General features: G+C 38.1%; 1 protein-coding gene across 5 annotated transcripts in view; it reads left to right on the forward strand.

Moving 5' to 3' along the window:
- PHIP (pleckstrin homology domain interacting protein) overlaps positions 1-17,162 on the forward strand; it is a 115,398-nt gene extending 98,236 nt beyond the window's left edge. For 4 of the 5 annotated variants that reach the window (XM_061989473.1, XM_061989475.1, XM_061989476.1 and 1 more), the window contains 9 exons: positions 642-767; positions 2,712-2,784; positions 3,184-3,234; positions 3,543-3,692; positions 5,305-5,457; positions 7,349-7,512; positions 8,275-8,555; positions 8,828-8,989; positions 10,732-17,162. In XM_061989473.1, the coding sequence (XP_061845457.1) occupies positions 642-767; positions 2,712-2,784; positions 3,184-3,234; positions 3,543-3,692; positions 5,305-5,457; positions 7,349-7,512; positions 8,275-8,555; positions 8,828-8,989; positions 10,732-11,375 (1,804 nt within the window). In that variant the 3' untranslated portion in view covers positions 11,376-17,162. The remainder of the gene's footprint in view (positions 1-641; positions 768-2,711; positions 2,785-3,183; positions 3,235-3,542; positions 3,693-5,304; positions 5,458-7,348; positions 7,513-8,274; positions 8,556-8,827; positions 8,990-10,731) is intronic. The other variant, XM_061989474.1, reaches the window with a different exon arrangement.
- Positions 17,163-21,255: the final 4,093 nt, after the last annotated feature.

Here is a 21,255-nt window from a genome sequence, read left to right on the forward strand (position 1 = left end):
TGGGGGTTATTGTGGCCCAATATTATGAAAATTGAGGATTGTGTATATTTGTAACTTCTGTCAGAGCTTTTATAGGAAATAGTATGTGTATTCTTTTTTCATTGGGTTTTTTTTTTTAGATTTGGATCTATTTTTTTTCTCTTTTTGTGCACCATGTGATGCAATGTGACTATTCTGTAGTTAGGTTGTTAAATTGGAGCTACCTGAGGATACCTGATGATTGTCTGTCTGTCAGGAAAATGTAATTTTCATAAGTTTTTATTGCTATTTTGTTAATCCGCAGCTGTGACTAAGAGGTGATATAGGATGGGTGCTGTATATCACAAAAGAATAATAAAAGCTGAAGCATCACATCTGACTTTTCTCAAGGTGTGTCAGCTACATATTCTTGAAGCCATTTGTGTGAATTATGGCAGGACATGAGAGCAGGAAACCTGAGGGAGCTGCCGTCTGCTGGACACATAGGGCAGCAAAGCAAAGTGTGCATGACTCTCATTTAATGTAAAAAAAGATGAACGGGATAATACATTCAAAGAAGGATATAAGGCTTTTTCTCCTGTTTCATACACATTGCTAGAAATTAAGTCTTTTTTTGTCTTTTTGGTTTTTTCCCTTCCCCTCTTGCCCCCATCCATATGCAGACGCCTGTCTTCATTAATGTGGGAAGTCCGGTACATAGAACATAACACTCGCACGTTTAATGAGCCTGGAAGTCCTATTGTCAAATCTGCCAAATTTGTCACAGATCTTCTGCTTCACTTCATAAAGTGAGTTGCACACTAGGCCTGTTGTTATTGCTGTCTCTTAACAAGATATCTAGCCTTTCCAGATCTGAATGTCAAAGTGAGATAGTTCTGCAGCTTGAATAAGACTGTTGTCTGCTGTTGGGGCAGGAAAGAATAAAGCTTGTCTTGACAAAGAATATGTAAGTTTGCAAAACAAGATGAAGTTTTAGAATACATTGATTGGCATAGATTGACACGGCAATCTATGTCATATTACTTTGCCATTCTGCTGAATGACAAAAATGGGTCTGAATATCTTCATAGAGTGATAGATGTATTTATAGATAAGTTAGGAGTTCTCATTTTTGAGTTTGAATACCGACTGTTAAAATAATTAATGGGCATTTAATTCTAAAGTCTTTACAATTCTTACTGTCATTGAAAAATCATATTTGATATGTAAAATAAAAATGAGAGGCTTTGTAGTCAACAGAAATAGTAGTTGTCTTTCAAATGTTCTTTTTTGTTACTGTCTATAGAAAACCTCAGAGAAATGTTTCAGATTTCTCAGTCAGTTTGACACATCTGCAGACCTAAAGTTTGTAAGAAGAGCTTACTGAATGTCCACACTGCCTTGATTTGCTCATAGACAGTGAATGCTGCTGTTTAAAAAAAATGCTGCTATTTTTAGTGGTTTTGTTTCTCAGTGTTAAATTGTGTCTTGTTCTTCTTTTATTTCACATTCTCCTAAAAAATTTTAGAACTGCATTATGTATTTGGAAATCTAGGACTTTGATTCCATACATGTATCTTTGGTATCTTCGGTGCCTGTGATTTCTGATACTGGCTGGAGAGTGAAAAATACTGAACTGCTTCAGATGTTGAAAGTTTTAGTGAAATACACCTTTAGGAACAGATACGTATCAAAAGGGCTTTTTATTATTAACTTTGCTCTTTAACATCTTTGTTTTATGTGACTTTCTTCTGATGAATGAAGCAGCTCAGGGTTTTTCAAAGTGTGTGTTTTTAATTGGCTTAGTTACATTAGTGCAATGTGGATGTTCTTATTTAATAATGGCCACTAGCTTGTGTCTGTTTATATACTCATTTAAGTGAACTGACAATGTGTATAAAGGCCAGACTTTTTTAGGGTTGTAACTGTAGGCTTGAAGGCCTAGACCACGCAAGGCAAATCCTGTAGCTCTAGTGAGAGTGAAATATCTGGATGCCTCAGAGAATCTAAAGCTTAGACTCTGTTACCTAAGTCTTAAAAAGCAGACAAGAATGGAAGTGGGCACAGGAGGTGATTTTTTTTCTTCACCTTTTCCCCTAGCTGTTCTACTGATAATTGCCATAGCCTGTATTATGGATTACAGTTTCAATGTAGATACACTGAAGGTTTACTTGTGGGTTTTTTTCTGATGGTTCATATTGCTACATAGTAAAACACCTTTGGGCTTCCTTTTGTGTAGGAGTTTGCTGTTACACAAGAATTGAAAAATCAGTGTTTGTTTTGCTGACTTAATTATGCAGGTTTATACAGTAACAGTATTAGTCCTTACATAGATAAAAATTACATTCCAAATGTAATTACATTTCTTATGTTGTGGGTGCTAATGTGTTAAATTGCACTTCTGTATGCTAAATCCACAGTGATGTTTCTTATGAAGCTAAATGGGCCCCAGAACCCTTTATGTGCTATAGTATTATCTATGTGCTAATAAGTTCATGGTAAAGGATTATGATTTTTATTCTTAACAATGCACTATATTTGAAAGACTGCAGATAATATTTTAGAGCTTTTTGAGCAGTAGGTTAACTTTTCTTATTACTGCAGTCCTCTTAGTATTGATACAGCACTGAACACATTATTGTTTTCCTTGGGAATGGCTTCATAAATATTTTTTTCTTATCCTAGGCAAAATACAGTCGATTTCATATGTAAGGAAAGAAAATAAACATTAGTGTGTGCTTCTTTTTATGCAGAGACCAGAGTTGCTATGACATAATTCCATTATACAATGCAATGAAGAAGAAAGTGTTGTCTGACTCTGATGAGGTAAGTGACTGGGTCTTAGACTTTGACACTGATAGACTGGAGAAACAGGACCGTTGTGTCTCCTACTGGATACACAAGTGCTGTTTTCAGTCACCAGAAGGGAGTGGGGTGTACTTTTCTGTCATTTAAGTGTTTATTATTATCAGCTGGGAATGTGGATAAAAATCCAGCCTCCTCTCCTCCTTTAGTGCAAAGCCCTTTAACAGCTTACTGGCAAATTTAGATGTTTCTTAATCTTCAGAGAGGTTCTCAAAACTGATTGTACATGAAATGCTTTCCAGGAGGAGAGAGATAGCACTGTAAAGACTCAGATTATAAGTGAAGAATAAAAGAACTCACCTACTCATATATGCTTATATTTTTTTAACCTTTTTATGCGACTCATTATCTTGCTCAAAGGAAGAAGAGAAAGATACAAATGTGCCAGGAACTTCCACTAGAAAAAGAAAGGTACGTTTTAATGTGGTTTTTTTAAACATTTACAGTGCTATCAATAACTGGAAGTGCATTTGTAAACAAAGGAATATAAAACTGAAGAAAAATGTTTTTATTATCATGCAATATCGACTTTTGGAAGGTTTTGAACTTAGTGATGTGTGGTTTTGCTGAGCTGTTCAATGTGAAAGTGTTTCTGTCCGTGCTGTTGCATGTTATGAATTCGTTACTTAGATTGCCTGTCCTGCAGATTGTCTTTTCCATTGGATTTTGTAAAAACAGCTAGTTTATTTAGTACATACCAGGCAATATGGTCATTTCAGGATCATCAGCCAAAGCGGCGGCTACGTAATAGAGCTCAGTCATATGACATTCAATCGTGGAAGAAGCAATGCCAGGAGTTGCTGAATCTCATTTTTCAATGTGAGGACTCGGAACCGTTTCGACAACCAGTGGATCTCCTTGAATATCCAGTAAGTTATTTTGAAACAGGAAGGCTGATTATAATCCAGTTGGATGTTTGGAGTTTTTTTGTTGTGTTTTGGTTTTCTTTTCCCAACTGTGACCATTTTTCCAACATTTTTAATTGAAGCTTCAGGCTTCAATTCTATCGACAGAATTTTTTTTCAGTGCTTAGTTGTCACCTGATACTAATGTCTATTGTCTTTTTAAAGTAACTTGAAAACAAATTGTACTTTTCTGCTCTCCTAAATAATTTAATTGCATAGTATTTCATATTCAGGGAAGCCTATTTTGTTAAGTAAATTAGAGCTTTTGCAATTAAGATTTGTCTTTTTCTGTGTGAAAAATGGTCATCTATGAAGTGCAAGTGTTTGGTTTTTGCATGTGACAATTTTTCTGGTTTTCACTTCAGAAGTATAAAAAATAAAAGTAACTTTATATCACAGTCATCTGGGCTTGATGCAGAAAACAGTACCCACTGAAGAGCTGTAGTGAACCATTAACTGTAGCAACAGTGAGCTTCCCAAATTTGACTGTCTGCCTGGATGATTAAACTGGAGTTCAGGTAGCCATAAGCAGCCATTTGTAACTTCAGAATATTTTAACAAAAAAGTCTTGTTGCCCTGGAAGTCTTTTAGCCTTTTAGGCTAGTTTTACTGTAAGTACAAAGCAAAGGTTTTGCATGCTTTCCTTCCGGCATATCTTAACCTTTTCTTTGAAATATCAGTCTAAGATGATTAATTTGGGGGAATTTAATCTAGCCAATTAAAGAAAACAAATGCTTCTCCTTTGGAAGTCACTGGTTGGTCTCTCTTGACACTTCTGCAGCCACTGGGCACCATGATTTTTGAAGTAACCTAAGCTTTATGCCAAGGTCAGCTACAAGTGGCTCTTTGTGATTGAAATCCTCAAATGAGCTGATAGGCATGAAGTGCTGTGTTCCCTGTTCAAACCTTTTGAACGTTCAGAGGCACTCACACAGGTTCTATTTACTCTGATGGATTAAGTTAACTTTTTTGGTTAATTTCGGTATTTCAGGTTTTTGTTGTATGGATGGTCCCGTTTCTTCCATAGCCTAGAACAGGATCTTATTTAAGCCTGTGGTATTTTCAGTGTTTTAATATTACTTTCCAGAATTGTCAGGTCTCCATTTGGGAGACTGCTCAGATTTCAGCAGGGATGTGCTAAGCCTTTGATCAGGATCAGATACTCAGATTTCACATTTTAAAGCTCATATGAAAAAACTGGAGTAGGCTTAGTACCAAGTTTGAGCTGTTAAGCCACCTAGAGAAAGCTTGTTGTCACACTCTCATATCACAGTTATCTTCATGACAGTGTGTCACAACCCTCAGGAGACAAAACGTCTGTATTTTAGTAAATTTGTTTACAACATGAATTGGTTCTTGTATGAGTTCTAATTTCTAACCTTGATCCTGTCAAGTATGTCTGTGAGGAGTTACCTTGTGTTTGAGTAGAAAGGAGCAAAATGTCTTTTGTGGTCTTCCATGCCTGTTTAAAGAGGACATCAGGCTTAAACAGGTTCATCAAGTGCATCCTAATGAAAATGATACACTGAGACTTGAGGAAAAAAAATGTAACACATTGCTTTGCTATTTTTTACAGGATTATAGAGATATTATTGACACTCCTATGGATTTTGCTACTGTTAGAGAAACACTGGAAGCTGGCAACTATGAGTCACCCATGGAGTTATGTAAAGATGTGAGACTTATCTTCAGCAATTCCAAGGCCTATACACCAAGTAAAAGATCAAGGGTAAGACCTTTTTCTTCTTTTCTTTGAAAGAATACTTGTATTTGAAAAATGCAGGACAGAAAAACAGAGATACTGTATAATTGATTACTTTAGAAATAAATCTAATTATTTCTGATCTTCAAACAATACCTCTGAGAAACTGGTGTAGCTTTGTATCTTAAAGGAATGTATGTTGTTTTAAATGCCTAAAGTTCTAATATTCTGCAAGTGTGTTTCAAAAGCAAGTATCTGAAGGGAAATCTAAAGGGAGAGCCACGTTAAAGGAGAGATCTGTAGGAATGTGATGATGGGGCAGTAGTGGAATCTAGCTGATATTTTGGGGAAGAAACTAGATTTTCAAAACATGCACACACAGAGCTTCAAACTCCTGCACTTTGGAGGTTGCCTCAGACTGAAATAAACAGGTATGAAGAACAGAGGATAATGAAATTCTATGCAGTTATTTATGTAGTGAAGCACACAGGATTTCTGGGAAACAGAACTGTTCACAGAAAGTGTAAACCTACAAAGCCATTCTTACTGAGCTAATACTGAAATGCCCTGTCAGTGATAAAGTTAATAATGCTTTCTCTCAACATGAGTTGCAGGGGCAGTATCCTTTAGCTATGAAAGTTACAAATGTGTGCTTATGCATGTTCAAGTAGCTTTTCTTCTACTAATATGCATTAGACGTTAGACTAGAATTATTGAACACTTTTATGTCTAGCTGTTCTAAATAGCAAACTAATCATCAGGACTTCATTGTCTTAAAGCATAGGAACAAATTCCTTAGCCAGAAGGAGTGATCAGTGATTCATCTCCCTCCAGTCAGTAATATACAATCCCACTCACTATTTGGGCAGCCTAAGAATCAGTCTCTTGTCTTTTCAGTTGCATCAAGTGAAGTTGGATTCTTTTGTGGGTTCTCTTTCTCCTCTTCATCTCCTCAAACCACAGCAGGAGTGTACTTGACATTATCTTGGCTCTGAGTGGTTTCACGAATTCTTCAGATATTTTCATATCTTTTGTAATGCTTCCTGCAAACAGACTGGCATAACAGAAAGCTTGTAGCTCTCATAATTTTACTTGGAAGCAGAAGGTTCTGATGTGACGAATTTTAATATTCCAGAGCCTATGTGCTCTCAGTGTCTGCAACATACACTTGTTCAATGATGACGTTTTCATTCAGTGATACTTTTACATATTTTCTTACGAAATGTAATGAATGCAGGATGTGTCACATTACCGTTTAGTTTGGCACTCAGATTATCTGGAGTCTTATTAGATAGGCAACTCTTAATATTGTCTTTCTTTCATATTCTAAGAAGATGTCTTGAAGTGTCTAAAAGGCTCACTTCCATGGGGCTTTTGTTTCCAGAATTAATAGCAACTGTGCTCAAATAATTAATTGTGATCTAACCTGGGTTTAAGTGGGTCTCAACATAACACTAGTATATTTATTGTACCTGTTGCAACCAACTCACTGCTAGAATCAATTAATCCTTAAGAGGAGTAGACTGATGTTCACATATAGGTTATAAGGATGCAACTTAATACACAAGAAAATTAGATTTCTTGACCCTAGGTATGATACAGTAAAATTCCCATCAGGATGTCTCTTTGTCTTTTCTGCTGAAGCTAGGAAGGGATGCGTTCTGGAAAGGCAGTTGAACAGGCAGCTTTGCCAATTTCTCCTTTTGTGTGTGATCTTCCATTGTAATACACTTTTTGAAACCACAGTTAAAGCAAACCTACACAGGGATCGGTGTCAGGTTGTTGAGACAGACTGAAAATTTCCTTAAAACATTTCTCTGTTCAATCAATTAACTTTTCTAGCCGTTGTTCGCTGATAAATAAAATGATACTTTGGAGAAGAATTAAACTGATTTGTTTACTGGCTTTTCTTTTTTAGATCTACAGCATGAGTTTGCGCCTTTCTGCTTTCTTTGAGGAACATATAAGTTCTATTTTATCGGATTATAAATCTGCCCTACGCTTTCATAAAAGAAACACCATAAAGAAAAGAAGGAAAAAAAGAAGTAGAAGCAGCTCAGTCACCAGCAGTGTTGCATCCAGGTACATTGGCTCCTTTACAGTGTTCATGAAATGCTGTGCAACTTTGACGTTCCTAAGCCATAGAACTTAGTGTGTGTGGGGGGAGGGAGTCCGTAATACTTCCTTTACTGTTCCCTATATTGCAGAATGATAGCTTTGACATGCCAGTCCCTATGATGTGGAAAAGTTTTAAACTTTACTTAGAGCTCTCCTAGTGCAAGTGCTTAAAATTCAAATAACTGCTAAATGTAAAATCATGGAATCACAGAATGGTAGGGTTGGAAGGGACCTCTAGAGATCATCCAGTCCAACCCCCCTGCAGAAGCAGGGTCACCTAGATCAGGTTGCACAGGAACGTGTTCAGGCAGGTCTTGAAGACCTCCAGAGAAGGAGCCTCCACACCCTCCCTGGGCAGCCTGTGCCAGGGCTCCCTCACCCTCACAGTAAAATAGCTTTTTCTTATGTTTAAATGGAACTTTTTGTGTTCCAGCTTCATCCCATTACCCCTTGTCCTGTTGCTAGATACCATAGAAAAAAGGGGTTGTCATTGTTAGTATAGCGATGGTGTCGTGCTTTGTCATATAACTATGACATTGATTGTAAAGATTCACTTTTCAGAGGCTCACAACTACATGAATTTCCACAGTAAATGGCATATGCTTATATTTCATACAGAGATGATTGTTTTACTCCCACAAGCTCAGACACTAGCATTTAATTTTATTTATTCCTGTACAATAAAGTAGTGGCCATCCAGGATACAAATTGTTACTCCTTTTGCAGCCCTGAAAGGAAGAGGAGGTTGATAAAACCTCAGCTGAAGGCAGAGGCTTCTGCCACCTCTTCATCTTCTGCACCTGCACGGTCAACAGCACTGAGACATGCTCCACCTCAGATGAATGGAAAAGCAGCTGAAACCTCTTCCCTCGTGCGGACTAGAAGCAATAGGGGGGTAACAGATGTTGCTGTTACAGAGCAACCATCTACATCTTCAGGAGCAAAGCCTTTAACAATAAAGCCTTTAATTACAAAGCCTAATACTACTGCAGGGTCGGGAAAGTCAGGCAAGTTGTTTCTTTGATTGTTTGGGTTTGGGGTTTTTTTTATAAGCTGTGAATGTTTTTAAACGTAGAACTTGCATTTTGGAAATCTGATGTATTTCAGTTAAGACTGGTTGTGTTTTCAAGCTGATGGACCTTTGAGGCTCTTCTGACAGTTAGGCCATGTTATTTTATCCAGGAAGCTTTCTCACTTCTACATCACTGATTGAAATTGTTTGTAGTAGAACAAGTGGTATAAACTACTAAACTGGGGTTTTTTCCTTTTATCCTTCTAGTACTGGAGAATTCAACCAAACATTCCAAGAACCAGAATATTGTATCAATCCCTAGTCAATCTGATTCCAGTCATAACACTAGGAATAACTCCACGAGAGAAAATCCCGAGAAAGAGAAGCAAATAAAGCGCAAAGTGAAATCTTCCACCGTTAATCAGCAAGGTACTGAGTTTCTTTGGAACTTCCCCCTACAGTTATTGATGCAGTGGCTATAGTGTTGTACTTCAGCTAGGATCATTTGGAGGTGGGGAAGTCAGTATGCGTTATGACTTAACAGAACAGGGATGTCTAGTGGAGCTATTCAGTCACAGTTAGTTTCCTTCTTGATATAGGAGCACGGTTTTGACTACTCAGCACCATTTCCATGATATGAGAACTGTGTTGTCTAGCCCATGGTGCTATGTTAACATAGCTGTACCTTCATTTAAATTATTACAGGAGTCATGTCATCGATTATCAGATTCCAAAGCAAACTCCCACAAGGTCACACTTTTAAGCCCTGTGGGTTTTACCTAATAAAATTTATGCAGGTTATATTTGGGTCAGTAACGCGGAGCTGTGATAACACTTTCCACAACCAGGAGCATAAAGATCACAGCTCAACTTCCTTTCATTTTTTGCCACAGGCAAATAGAACTATGTGTTTACTGCTTCTCTTTAGTGTATTTGTAAGAATTGATCTGACCTAGTTTCATATAATCTTCTGACTAAATTTGGTGGGTCATCTGATGTCTGCAGACCTTAAAATTCATGTCTTCTGTGGAGACTGAAACAAGATCTCCTAGCCATAAAAGCTTTCCTGTTTATGACGGAGCTCTGAACTGTTATGAAGCTACTATGAGGCAGCCTAGATGCACTAAGGATCTCTTTTCTGAAGATGGAGAAAGTAGTGTGCCAATTGAGCCCCACCTAATTAATCTGGTTACTCCCTGTATCTTCTTTCTTACTCTTGCCTGCTTCTGAAAAAGCAGCTTGTGGTCTGATGAATTAAATCATCCGTGTATTCCTTGCACACTTTCTCACAAAGGCCCCAGTTGTTACCACATTGCGTGGCTAAATGCACACCCATTACAGCACCGCATGTTTGGTCGTGTCAGAGGTATCTGAACATTGTGGATGTGATCCTTTGTCCTCAACACCCTGTCATATGACAGTGGAGCCTGTGCAGGATAAGGCACATTTGAACACAGAAGGACTGGGTGAACTCTCATGGTAGCAGTGAGTCTGTTCCTGGTCACGTTTTGGGCAAGGGCTGTGCTATCAGAATGTGTCCATAAGTGGTCCTAGGACATGCCCAGGAAGATGGGTACCACTAACCTGAGAAAAACTCCTGGTCCCTCAAAGTCTCCGAGTGAATACCTTCTGCCATGTGTCAATGTGAGAAATCTGCAAATTGCACACTTCTGTCTCCTACATTTCTACCCTTTTTGTTGCTTATTATTGACATTACCCTGGTCTAAGGAACTGACTGGAAAGGATGCTACTACCTCAGTCTGAAAGAAACTTCTGCATTTGTCCAGAGATGACCTGCTGTGAAGCATCCCAGATCCTCACAGCAATGATTCTTGAGCAACTTTTTATTGTTGCAGATACTAAATAGGAGTTTTCATCCACCGGTAGTGTATCAGCAAAAAAGGCTTGAGCATTCAGCTTCTTTCTCTTTTTCTTTTTTTTCCCCCCATTTTTTTTTTTCTTCGACCTACTCTGATCTAAACCCACTTAGAAGTTTAGTCCTCATTGCATACTGGCATGATTGAGCTCTACTTTGAGTTTCTTAGGTTTTGACAGATGGGCTGTCACTGTGAATCCATTCAGGTGTTTTAGTTGAGAGAGTTTTATTCATTAAAAAAAAATGACTTCAAATGCAGATCTGTTATGTGATCAGTGCTCTCTTTTCTTTACAGCAGACTGCAAGAATAATGTTTTGGCATCAGGAAGCATTCAGGTAAATGGACACGGAGGACAGCCTTCTAAACCTCCAGTGAAAAGAGGTCCAGGACGGAAACCGAAGGTGGAATCTAATAACAGTGGTTGTGAGGTGGTGCACAAGAAAAGAGGCAGAAAACCAAAAAAGCTACAGATCGTTGAACAGCAAAAGGTCGCAGAGCAGAATACAATCCAGACCACGAGGGATATCCCAGAAGAAGCCTCTGCTTCTACTGCATGCAATTCTCTTTCTGAGAATAATATGAAGGAAGACTTGTTACAAAAAAAAGGCCGTGGGGGTAGAAAGCCAAAAAGGAAGATAAAGACCCATCAGCCGGGCTCGGACCTCTTGGTTCCTGCGAATGTTAAAATGCAAACAAGAAGCAGACGGAAAAAGATAGATGAGCCTATGGAGGAAGGGTCTGAAGAGCTTAAAGATTCTGAACCTCACATGAGAACTAGAAACCAGGGTAGGAGGACAGCCTTTTACAATGAAGATGACTCTGAGGAAGAGCAAAGGCAGCTATTGTTTGAAGACACCTCCTTAACTTTTGGAACATCTAGCAGAGGCAGAGTCCGAAAGTTGACTGAAAAAGCAAAAGCTAATTTAATTGGTTGGTAATTTTTACCAGGGGGTTTTACTTCAGAATGCTACGAAGCAGGTACAGTTAAGGAACAGCAGAACAGACTTCTGCTTCCCTGCTGCTATTATGGGTTAGAAGAATATGCTCTGATTTGGGGAGAAAAAGAAAAATTAGCAAAAAATAAACTGAAAGAACATTCTTTGAAAGAAATATATATTTTAAACTTTTGCTATTTATTGCCCTCCAAATAGGTTATGCATTTCAACAGTCATTTCCTCCACAGTTGAGAGTAATTGAAGCAATTTCTGACTGATGTACAGAGTTGAGAACCACTCTGCCCCAGTAGGGTGTAGTGTCTCTACACAGCTCAAAAATAAACAGGTGATAGAACTTTTTAACGCCACAAACTGAAAACAGAAGTCTATTTTTGACCAAGCAAGGTACACGTTTGTTGTAAAGCCGCGCTGCCTGTGAAGGCAGATTGTGGCAAAGAGTGGCAGTCAATTCGCTTACGTTTCTATTAAATACAAAAATACCAAACTTTGCTAATCTGAAAATGCTTAATTTCAGTTGGGATGGAACATTCAACTGCAAAAGAAGCCTAACACAGGCTGTTGGTTAATCCAAGTTCTGCCAAACATAGAAAAAAATGTAATCACAAATATATATATATATATATATCCACATTGGAAAAAGTTTGACTAATGTCTAATTTTTCAGACCTTGATTCTTGTATCAATCACTAAATCTCTGTTTATTGTGCCAAAGACTGAGAATCAGTGCAGTGGAGAGCCTTTTTTTTCTTTTTGAGTGTCAGTACAGCATACCATTTGCAGTGATAAAAGCTGTGTATTGTTTTAAATAGTAAGTCGTTCACATTGTTCCGAAATGTATCCTTTTGGTACTTTTGGTAGAAAATAATGCACTGGTGGGGTCCTTTGACAGAGATGTTTTAGGCGAGACGTATAATTGGTTAAAGGATTCAAGGAAATGACAGGACAGGTATGGAATCATGATGTTTACTTTCTGATTCGAATTGTTTCTACAACTTTAGACATGCTTAAGAGGCTAAAATGACCTACAAAGAAGAGTGTATGTGTATATATGAATATATACATAAACACATACCTATAAAATATTACCCAGGTATGGATTTTTTTCAGGATTTTTTTAGATAGCACTAGAATTGAAAGGAAATTTTAAAATGTCATACTTTATAGTTTGATTTTAAGGGGAAGATTGGTTATTTTCAATTATTAAGGTTAAAAGGCCAAATCACTTTTTATGCAATCATGTTTTATACAGTGATCTCATTGCACATTGTGTTTTTCTGCACTTTTTATGGTATATCACGCTGACATAAGTCAATATACACCCTAAAGAAAAATTCCATTTAATGATTGTGCCTTGTATTCTATTATTTCTTGCATCCTTAGCAAAATTAAGTTGTCTATTGTAAATGATAACTATATGACTTAGGGGAATGTATTGTTATATGTACTGCTCTGGAAAAGAAAAGCAGTTATTTATTTGTTTATGGTACATTTAGTTATTTTATACCTTTACAAACAAACAAACTTTAATACCATTTTCTATCACTTAAAGTATTGTCCAGTTTTAAGGAAAGAAAAAAAAAATACAGAAGTAGTCATATTTTCTGAGATCTGGTATGGTACAAAAATGTAACTAACATTTTTCTGGTTTTATGTTGTTTTGGAAGTTTGGGCAGAGTGAAAGATTTTTTATTTCCTTTCTCTGTGTATGTGTGTGTGTGTAAGTGACCCTAACTTAGTTGAAGAAATAAACCTGAAATGAAACCTCAATTCTGTACACCCTTACTTAATAATTATGAAGTTTTCTTTAACAACCATCATCTGCAATATGTGGAAGGGAGGGCATACAGAATTAAGACCTTAAATTTGCACAGATACTGTATACGTATTTGAGGCCTGGTTCTTCACTCTTTAGATTCTGTTACAATAAAAAAGCTTCAAGTATCTGGCACCAAGAGGAGCAGAAATATACTGTTGTGGATAGCTAATTAGTATCCACTATACCTAGTTTTATGTATTTTGCTAGAAAAAAAAAAGGACTAAAATATTTTCCAGATCCACTTTGAATAGTCACGGGAATGAATCTGGGGAGCAGACATCAGTCCACATTTCATTTGTTGGTGTATTTATTTTTTTTCTAACAAGTATTCCTTTATCATTCAGTTAGAATGGAGTCACTGAGCAGGTGGTAAGTTAGCAAGCTATGGTTGTACACTTGCAATACAGCTTCGCGATTCAAAGCTCATGGAGTCTACGCGTTTCATTTTGTCAGATCTCACCGATGAAGGCAATCACTTGAAAACGTGTAATTTCCTGATGTTATCTGCATTGTAATATATGAAATAGATTCTATCTAAAATTTGACTTCTGTATCTACTCCATTTGTAACAATGTTTTCTACGGCATGTTGATGTATATATTTATATATCGGAAATACCTTGTGTGTACGTTTCGGAGCCTGAAATAATGTGCGTTCCCTTTAACAGTAGGTAGGAAATTGTACATCTTAGTTTTACCAGAAGAGAAGGCCTTACCTGCAGAACATGGGTACTGCTTCCCACCCAGTCACATCAGTGACTTTAGCCAGTAATTTTTTATTTCATTTTATAATTAACACCTCGATGTTTTTCCTTTTAAAACGAATTGTGGATAATTTGGGACGATTATTTTTGGTTTTTATAGAAACAACACTAAAACGTTATTGGACATTAATACCAGATTTATTTAAAAGTTATATTTTTGTAATTTAATTTCACTGGATTGCCAACTTTATTTATGAGACTTTAGTCACCATCAGACTGTGCGTTTTGGTCGGGGAAAAGTGTATTGTTTGAGGTTGTTGTGACATACCTGTATCGAAGCAGAAGAAGAGGAGTTTTTTTATTACAAAGTCTTAAAAGTTTTTAAATGTGAGCAATAAACTACTGGTCAGTGTTCTGAAGTCATTGAAGAACTATAGTTAATATGCATGTTTTATAATGCCATCTCAAGTACCTAACAACTGGTTCAGAAAATGGAGTATCCAGATCTCCTGTGCTCATTTCACACTAGCATTGTAAATAACATCAGCTCCAGTCACGCACATGCAAACGGTCTTACAGACCTGGCAGCAATTAATGCAGTTCAATTCATTAAATTCATTTATATTTGCCATGGATGTGAGGATACTGTTCTGGTCTTTCTACTCTATACTGGGAAACGTTAAAATTGGTATTTAACTGCTGAGTGGTATCTTAATAACAGTGTGTTCTCCAGCTACCGACGAAGAAATAGCCTCATTTTTGTGATACCAGTGCGCTCTAAATGTTTAGCAGAGATCATTGTACCTGTGGCTACATCCTTAACAACTCCTTAGCCATTTTGTTTCTGTTGTTAGTGTGTTCTCTGGGAACTGAACTGAAATTTTACCACTATAGTGTTCATTACTGTCAATATTGAACTAGAGCTCTTTGTCACTTGGCAATGACCAGTGATACAGCTTTACAGAAAAATGTCTTCCTCCGGTGATGAGACTGCTGTGATATAGATTTACAGATGTTTATTTGTACAGTGTCCGGTTTGTACATGTGATCAGTTTGTGGATAGACTTGTAAGATTGAGTTGGTTGAGTTAAATATTACTATGGCTTAATATTTGTAAAGCTGTTAATTGATAAAGGACCCTGATGCAGCACGTAGGATATATTAATATCTATTAAAAAAATAAAGTGTAGTGTAGAGACAACTTATTCACTGTATTGCTGTACAAATATTTTTCAAATACCAATTCTGATTCTGTGCCAGAGGCTTTTGTCTTACCAAAAAAAAGACTACATCCAACACACAAAAAAATAACTCTGTCCATTCAGTAACTTCAAGCTTGTTCCAGTTTTCACACCACGTCGCTAAATCTTTTGCTCACGTTTGTTGGATTGAGGACTACAAGTAAATGCTTCAGCCTGTCAATGGAATTTAGGCACATGTGAAATGGTTGGTTCTGTAATGGCAATAGGCTTAACTGGAGGGGACCCTCTCAGCCTGTACTTGTGTACTGGATAGGAGGTTAGAGGTTTTTAAGCTCACATTCATCAACATTTACATTTAATTTGAAGCGTGCGAATCTTCCTGAGGTAATTTCAGTGTATTGCTAGTCAATCAAGGTACAGCCATACCATAATAATTACATTTTGTTCTGAGTCTTTACTTTGCTCTAAAGTAGCAGATTTTGTCCACAGTAGTTTTTCAAAGGATTTTCATTTGGCCTTTTTTTTTTCTTTAAGATTTGAATGTTTTAACAAGACTTTAAATGCAACTCTGCAACAGTGCTGTGATACAGAAGGCACAGAGCTTTAAAACCTCACCTAGAAACAGAAAAAGCTTATTTTCTGTTTACTACCTAATGAAGACAAATTAACTGTGTAAAATTACTATATAATATATTTTCTTTTGTCCCTGAAGTTCTTTCAACAGATTGGTTTCCAAGGGGACCGAGATATTTAACTGATAAAAGGGCTGTTAGTTTTCTGCTGTAAATTATTGTACATACATACTTGTTCATATGCAGAGGAAAGTGTATTAAATTCGATAACATTGGCCAAGGCTTTGACTGTGTTTCCAGTAGCAGATCTGGTATTGACAGCTTACGGAGTTCCCTGGCTTGGAATTGGAAATAACAGCTTTTACCCTTTCTGCCACGTCTGGGGGAAATAGCAGGGAGCTCCCAAAACTAGAGCCAACCTCTAGGTGCTCTTGCATTTGTGCTGATTTTAATGTGGGGATTCGCCACGTTGTTTTCACCGTGTGTTGGAGGAGGAAACATGCCAGGAAGGATGGGTTAAAAGACATCTTAAATTGCAGAAAAAGATTAGCTTGCTTTTTTTGATTATCTGTTATTCTTCCCCAAGGTTATAACAGCCTCGAGGCACTCTAGAGGGAAAACTTACATGCTGCAATAAAATAAAAATGAATAAATTTAGCTTTTTAGGAGGTAGGTAGTGAGAGAAGTAGTGATTTGGATCCTTTCTAATGCAGATAAATACATCAGGAAATTCACTTCAAATAATGCAAACAATACATTTTAGGGAGGGAAGGTACTACTACACTATGAATTTCTACCCCGAAAGAACAAAGAATGAGGTAATGCAAATGAATGCTAGGAGGAAATGTAAGTACCTGTCATGTACACCTGCCCGTGTGATGTACATGTATTATTTTGTGCTTACAACTGCGTGTGTTGGTTTGCCAGTGCATTGAGACCGTACAGAAGTTACATTTTTGGACCATACTAAACCTGCAGAGGTGTGGCGGACAACTGGATAATGGTCTTGGGTGAATTAAACACTGTCATAACGTTTGAACGTGTATAGAATGGAGCTCAACTTCAAGGAAATTGCCTAGGGAGGTTAATTTTGAAACTGACACATTTTCAGATGGCAAATTACGCTTATTTTGTACAGAATTATGTAAGACACAAATCTGTTGTATGTAATGAGTAACAGTTTTGAAAACTATAATTCGTTAGCTTTATCAAGGGGTTGGTTTTTTTGTTCCTTCCAGAAGTCTGGATTATCATGTTATAACCTGAATTATCTCACCAGGATAACAGTGCCCTTTCTTTTTGTACATATGGATTGGAAATTTCTTTACTGTTATGTGGACACTTTCTATGTTAGTTTTGATGCATAATACTTTGAATCCTTTTATACAAACTAGAATGTATGTGTAAGAATTACTGTCACTGCAATGTAGTAACTACAAACTTATTTTTAAATAAATAGAAAACATGTTTTTCTAAGCTGTCCAACAGTGTGTGTTTTTATCTAGTGATTGTGTTACTGTGGGACGGTAGTTGCTTCTGTGTTCTTCAACATGGCCTGAAAGCAACTCATTTTGATTCCTTGTGGAATATATGGTAGTGTGCTACAGTGTGTGATGTGGGAACAGACAAAATTACAGGCAAAGCACACTGATAAGAGATTTCATTGCTCTTTCATAGGGGTTTTTGCTAAAACCCACAGCTCTGCAGGCAATGTAGAGGCAGCAACATCTTACGAGGAAAGGCTGTGGGAACTGGGGCTATTTACAAATATCTAAATGATGGGCGTCAGGAGGTTGAGACATCCCTATTTTCTCTAGCAACAAGACAAGGGGTAATGGGATGAAGCTGGAACACAAAAAGTTCCACTTAAACATAAGAAAAAACTATTTAACTGTTGAGATGAGGGAGCCGTGGCACAGGCTGCCCAGGGAGGGTGTGGAGGCTCCTTCCTTGAAGGTCTTTAAGACCCACCTGGACATGTTCCTATGTGACCTGATCAAGGTTGACCTGCTTCTGCAGAGGGGTTGGACTAGATGATCTCTAAAGGTCCCTTCCAACCCTACCATTCTATGATCTCTAAAGGTCCCAACCCCTACTGTTATATGATTCTATGATCTGTCATGTGCAACATCCATGATACCGTCATGTTTGGATGTTTGTACCTGAGCTCTGCCCAGTCTGTGTGGAAATCTCCGCTGCCCAGTAACTTTAGAAGCTAAAAACAGGTGATCCGTAAGCAGCCCCCTGTCTCCCTGCATGTAGAGTGCTGGTGTCCAGTCTAGTCCTGAAGGGATGATGCATAGACAGTTCCATACAGGTTGTATTTTCACAAGGGATGGGTCTTGTTTACATCTCTATGTTTCTACTCAATAGATGTAAGGCAAAAGAAATGTTTGTAATTTCAAGTGCTGCACCATGTGGGTTCTGTTTAATCTCACGTGTTACTTGCTTTATCAGATGATCTTTTCCTCCTTACTCCCTTGCCTGAAATCCCAAGGAAACGCTGGCGGAAACCCTCCCTCACCTTGGAGGTGCAGGTACGTGAACTGCTGAGCAGCAGGGTGGGGAATGGGCAAAGCAGAACCAGTGGAGTGTGTGAGCTTTAGTAATTAGAAAATAACTTTAGAATACTGAAAAATGCAACATGCTTCCTTCCACGTCTCTGTTCAGTTGCAGAGTGGTGTGCTCTTCCAAAAGCGTGCCACCCCACACCCAAGGGTTTGCTTTTGTTACTCTGAAGAGTCTTCAGCAGTTCATGATTTTTACTTGTTTATTTTGCTTTGAAAAGATCTTTTCCTGTTTAACTTTGTACAGAATCCCCAAAATACCGTTGTATCCCAGTTCTCACTCGTGTGTCAGGTGTCTTTTTGAAGCCTGCTGTAGCTATTTTACTTGTAGTAGGAATCAGGGCTTGGTTTGGGATTAACAAATGCTGTGAAATGCTGGTATCTGACAGCTAGATGCTGACTGTGCCAGTACTATTGCTTCATTACCTTGTTTTACTCCTGTTAGATGATAATGCTCATTAAATGAAGGAAATGAATGGTCATTGAAGCTGACTATCTTGTTTTCAAAGTGAAAAGTTCTTGTACCAAAACCCGTGTTCTTTCCTTGTTCCTTCAATCGATGCGAGCTTCGCAAAAGAGTGGTTGTCATTTTTCCTGAAGACAAATGAGCACGAAGTGTAATGGCCTTAAAAGTTAATCAATGTTTCTATTTGAAGCACGTGTGAAAATACAGCAAGTGCCAGCAACTAGAACCAGCAAGCAAAGTAGAAGGTGACTGGAATTTAAATAGCATGTAAGTGAGTTGCTCGTACACAGAATTAGCATGCAAAAGGTAATTTTTGTGGGTTTTACTTACCTGGACAGAAAAGTCAAAGGCCAAAAATGAAGGGGCATTTATGTAGCTCAGAGAAATCTCGTGTTAGATCTTCATATCAGGCATAACTGACTCTTGCAGTACTCTTACTTACTGCACACTACAAGGGTGTAGTTGAGATTTGTGAATCCCGCCTTGTGCTTTTAAATCCCTGTGCACTGAAGGGGGGAGAGTAGGGCAGTGAATTTGGGAATGCTGCTTCTAATCTGATAACAGCCATATAAATTTCCATTGTGTTTCCTTTTCTTGGCTTGGAAATGGGAAAGTTTTGTCTAATCAAATTTCTGCAGAGGGATATTCCTGAAGATACTGACTTCAGACTAAATGTTAGTATTCGAGGGCCATGCAGCCTCACCTGTTAATTTGGTTTTTGTCTCAGGTCTCTGAATTTGACTTTGAACAAGGATATTCAAAATAATAAAGACTGTAACTTAAAATCCTAGAATGGTAGGGGTTGGAAGGGACCTTTAGAGTTCATCTAGTCCAACTCCCCTGCAGAAGCAGGTCAGCCTAGATCAAGTCGCATAGGAACATGTCCAGGCGGGTCTTGAAGATGTAAAGCTAGTTAGAATATGTGCAAAATGCTAGAAAGAACTATGTTGTATTCTACAGTGAAGAAATCTAGTGGGGTTATTTTTTCTCATATTCAAGCACCCCAATTCAGAACCTGAATTCTCTTTATTATAGAAGAGGGTCATGGAAGCTTCCATGGCCTGCTGAGGAAGGGAATACAACTGCCAAAACCTGCCGTTCATTGAAGTTTCATGTTGAGGGTATTGACAGAACAATATTAAACAGTCAAACTCTTGAAATATTGATCACACCAGTGTCTTTCAATACCCTGCATGTTTTTACCCAACTACAAGCTCCACACAAAGAGCTGGGGCTGTGTGCACTCTGCATCACTGCTCTCTTTCACTGACTGGTTAATCTGAAAGCACAAGTACATTGAGAAAGGTGAAAAATTCTGACACTCAAAAGTTTTGGCTGTGTTTAAAGATTGTAAAGGGTGTGAGATTGTAAAATGTGTGTTAATACTAAACTCTTCTGATAGATAAAAGTTACAAGGGAAATGAGAGGTTAACTTAGGAAAATTATTAGAAATTTCATATAGGCTTCATCTTGAAGGTAGATCACCCGAAAGTCTCTTATGGATGGGTTTTTTTTCTTACATGCTAATTCATCAGGTTGTAATTTTCCTCTGGCTTTGGAAATGTTCCAGGAAAATGCTTCAGCCTGTGTAGCATGGTCTCTCACCTTTTACAAAGCCTACCTTCTTATAAAATGTCTTGTGAGCTCTGGATCTCTATTTTCACACTTGTCTTAGTGCTCTTGGCTCCTTGTCAAGCCTCCTCTCTCCTCCTTAGGGGATTCTTATTGTCTAGGAAGACTCCAGGCAGAACTGCTGAGAAACGGGTCCCTTATCCAGATTTCACAGACCTGTTGAGAATTGCACTTTCCCTCTGCACACGTGCTTTGATTCTGTTGGGTTTACAGACAGCTCTGTCATCGCGAAAGAGGCTGTTTTGATTTTTTTTCTTTTATGGGACAGAAAACATTATCCTAGTTTTCTACACGTTGGTAATTGCTGTTCTTTCATAGCTCGGTGAAAAGATGCCTGTCTTGCCAAGTAGGAGGAATTTGGTTCTTTCATATGTTCAGAAGTTCTTTCTTCTGTGTGGGGAAAAAGAACAGTGGAAACCATGAGAAGTTTACACATGCAAGAAGAATCATGCAACTATTTGAGAAATATCTGTCTAAACTGTGCATCTTCCTCCAACTCACAGCACCCCAGATGGGTGGTAGCTCTTGACAGGTGTCATTCTTCCCCCAGCTGTTTGAAACATCCAAAAAATAAGAGTGTGGCCAGCAGGTCAAGGGAGGTTCTTCTCCCTCTCTACTCTGCCCTGGTGAGGCCTCATCTGGAGTCCCGTGTCCAGTTCTGGGCTCCTCAGCTCAAGAGGGACAGGGAAGCGCTGGAGAGAGTCCAGCACAGGGCCACCAAGATGATCAGGAGACTGGAACATCTTTCATACGAGGAAAGGCTGAGAGAACTGGGGCTGTTTAGTCTGGAGGAGACTGAGGGGAGATCTTATTAACATTTATAAATATCTAGAGGGTGGGTGTCAGGAGGCTGGGACATCCCTTTTTTCTATAGTAGCTAGCAACAGGACAAGGGGTAATGGGA

Source organism: Colius striatus, chromosome 2 (genome assembly GCF_028858725.1).
Source record: "Colius striatus isolate bColStr4 chromosome 2, bColStr4.1.hap1, whole genome shotgun sequence".
NCBI lineage: Eukaryota > Metazoa > Chordata > Aves > Coliiformes > Coliidae > Colius > Colius striatus.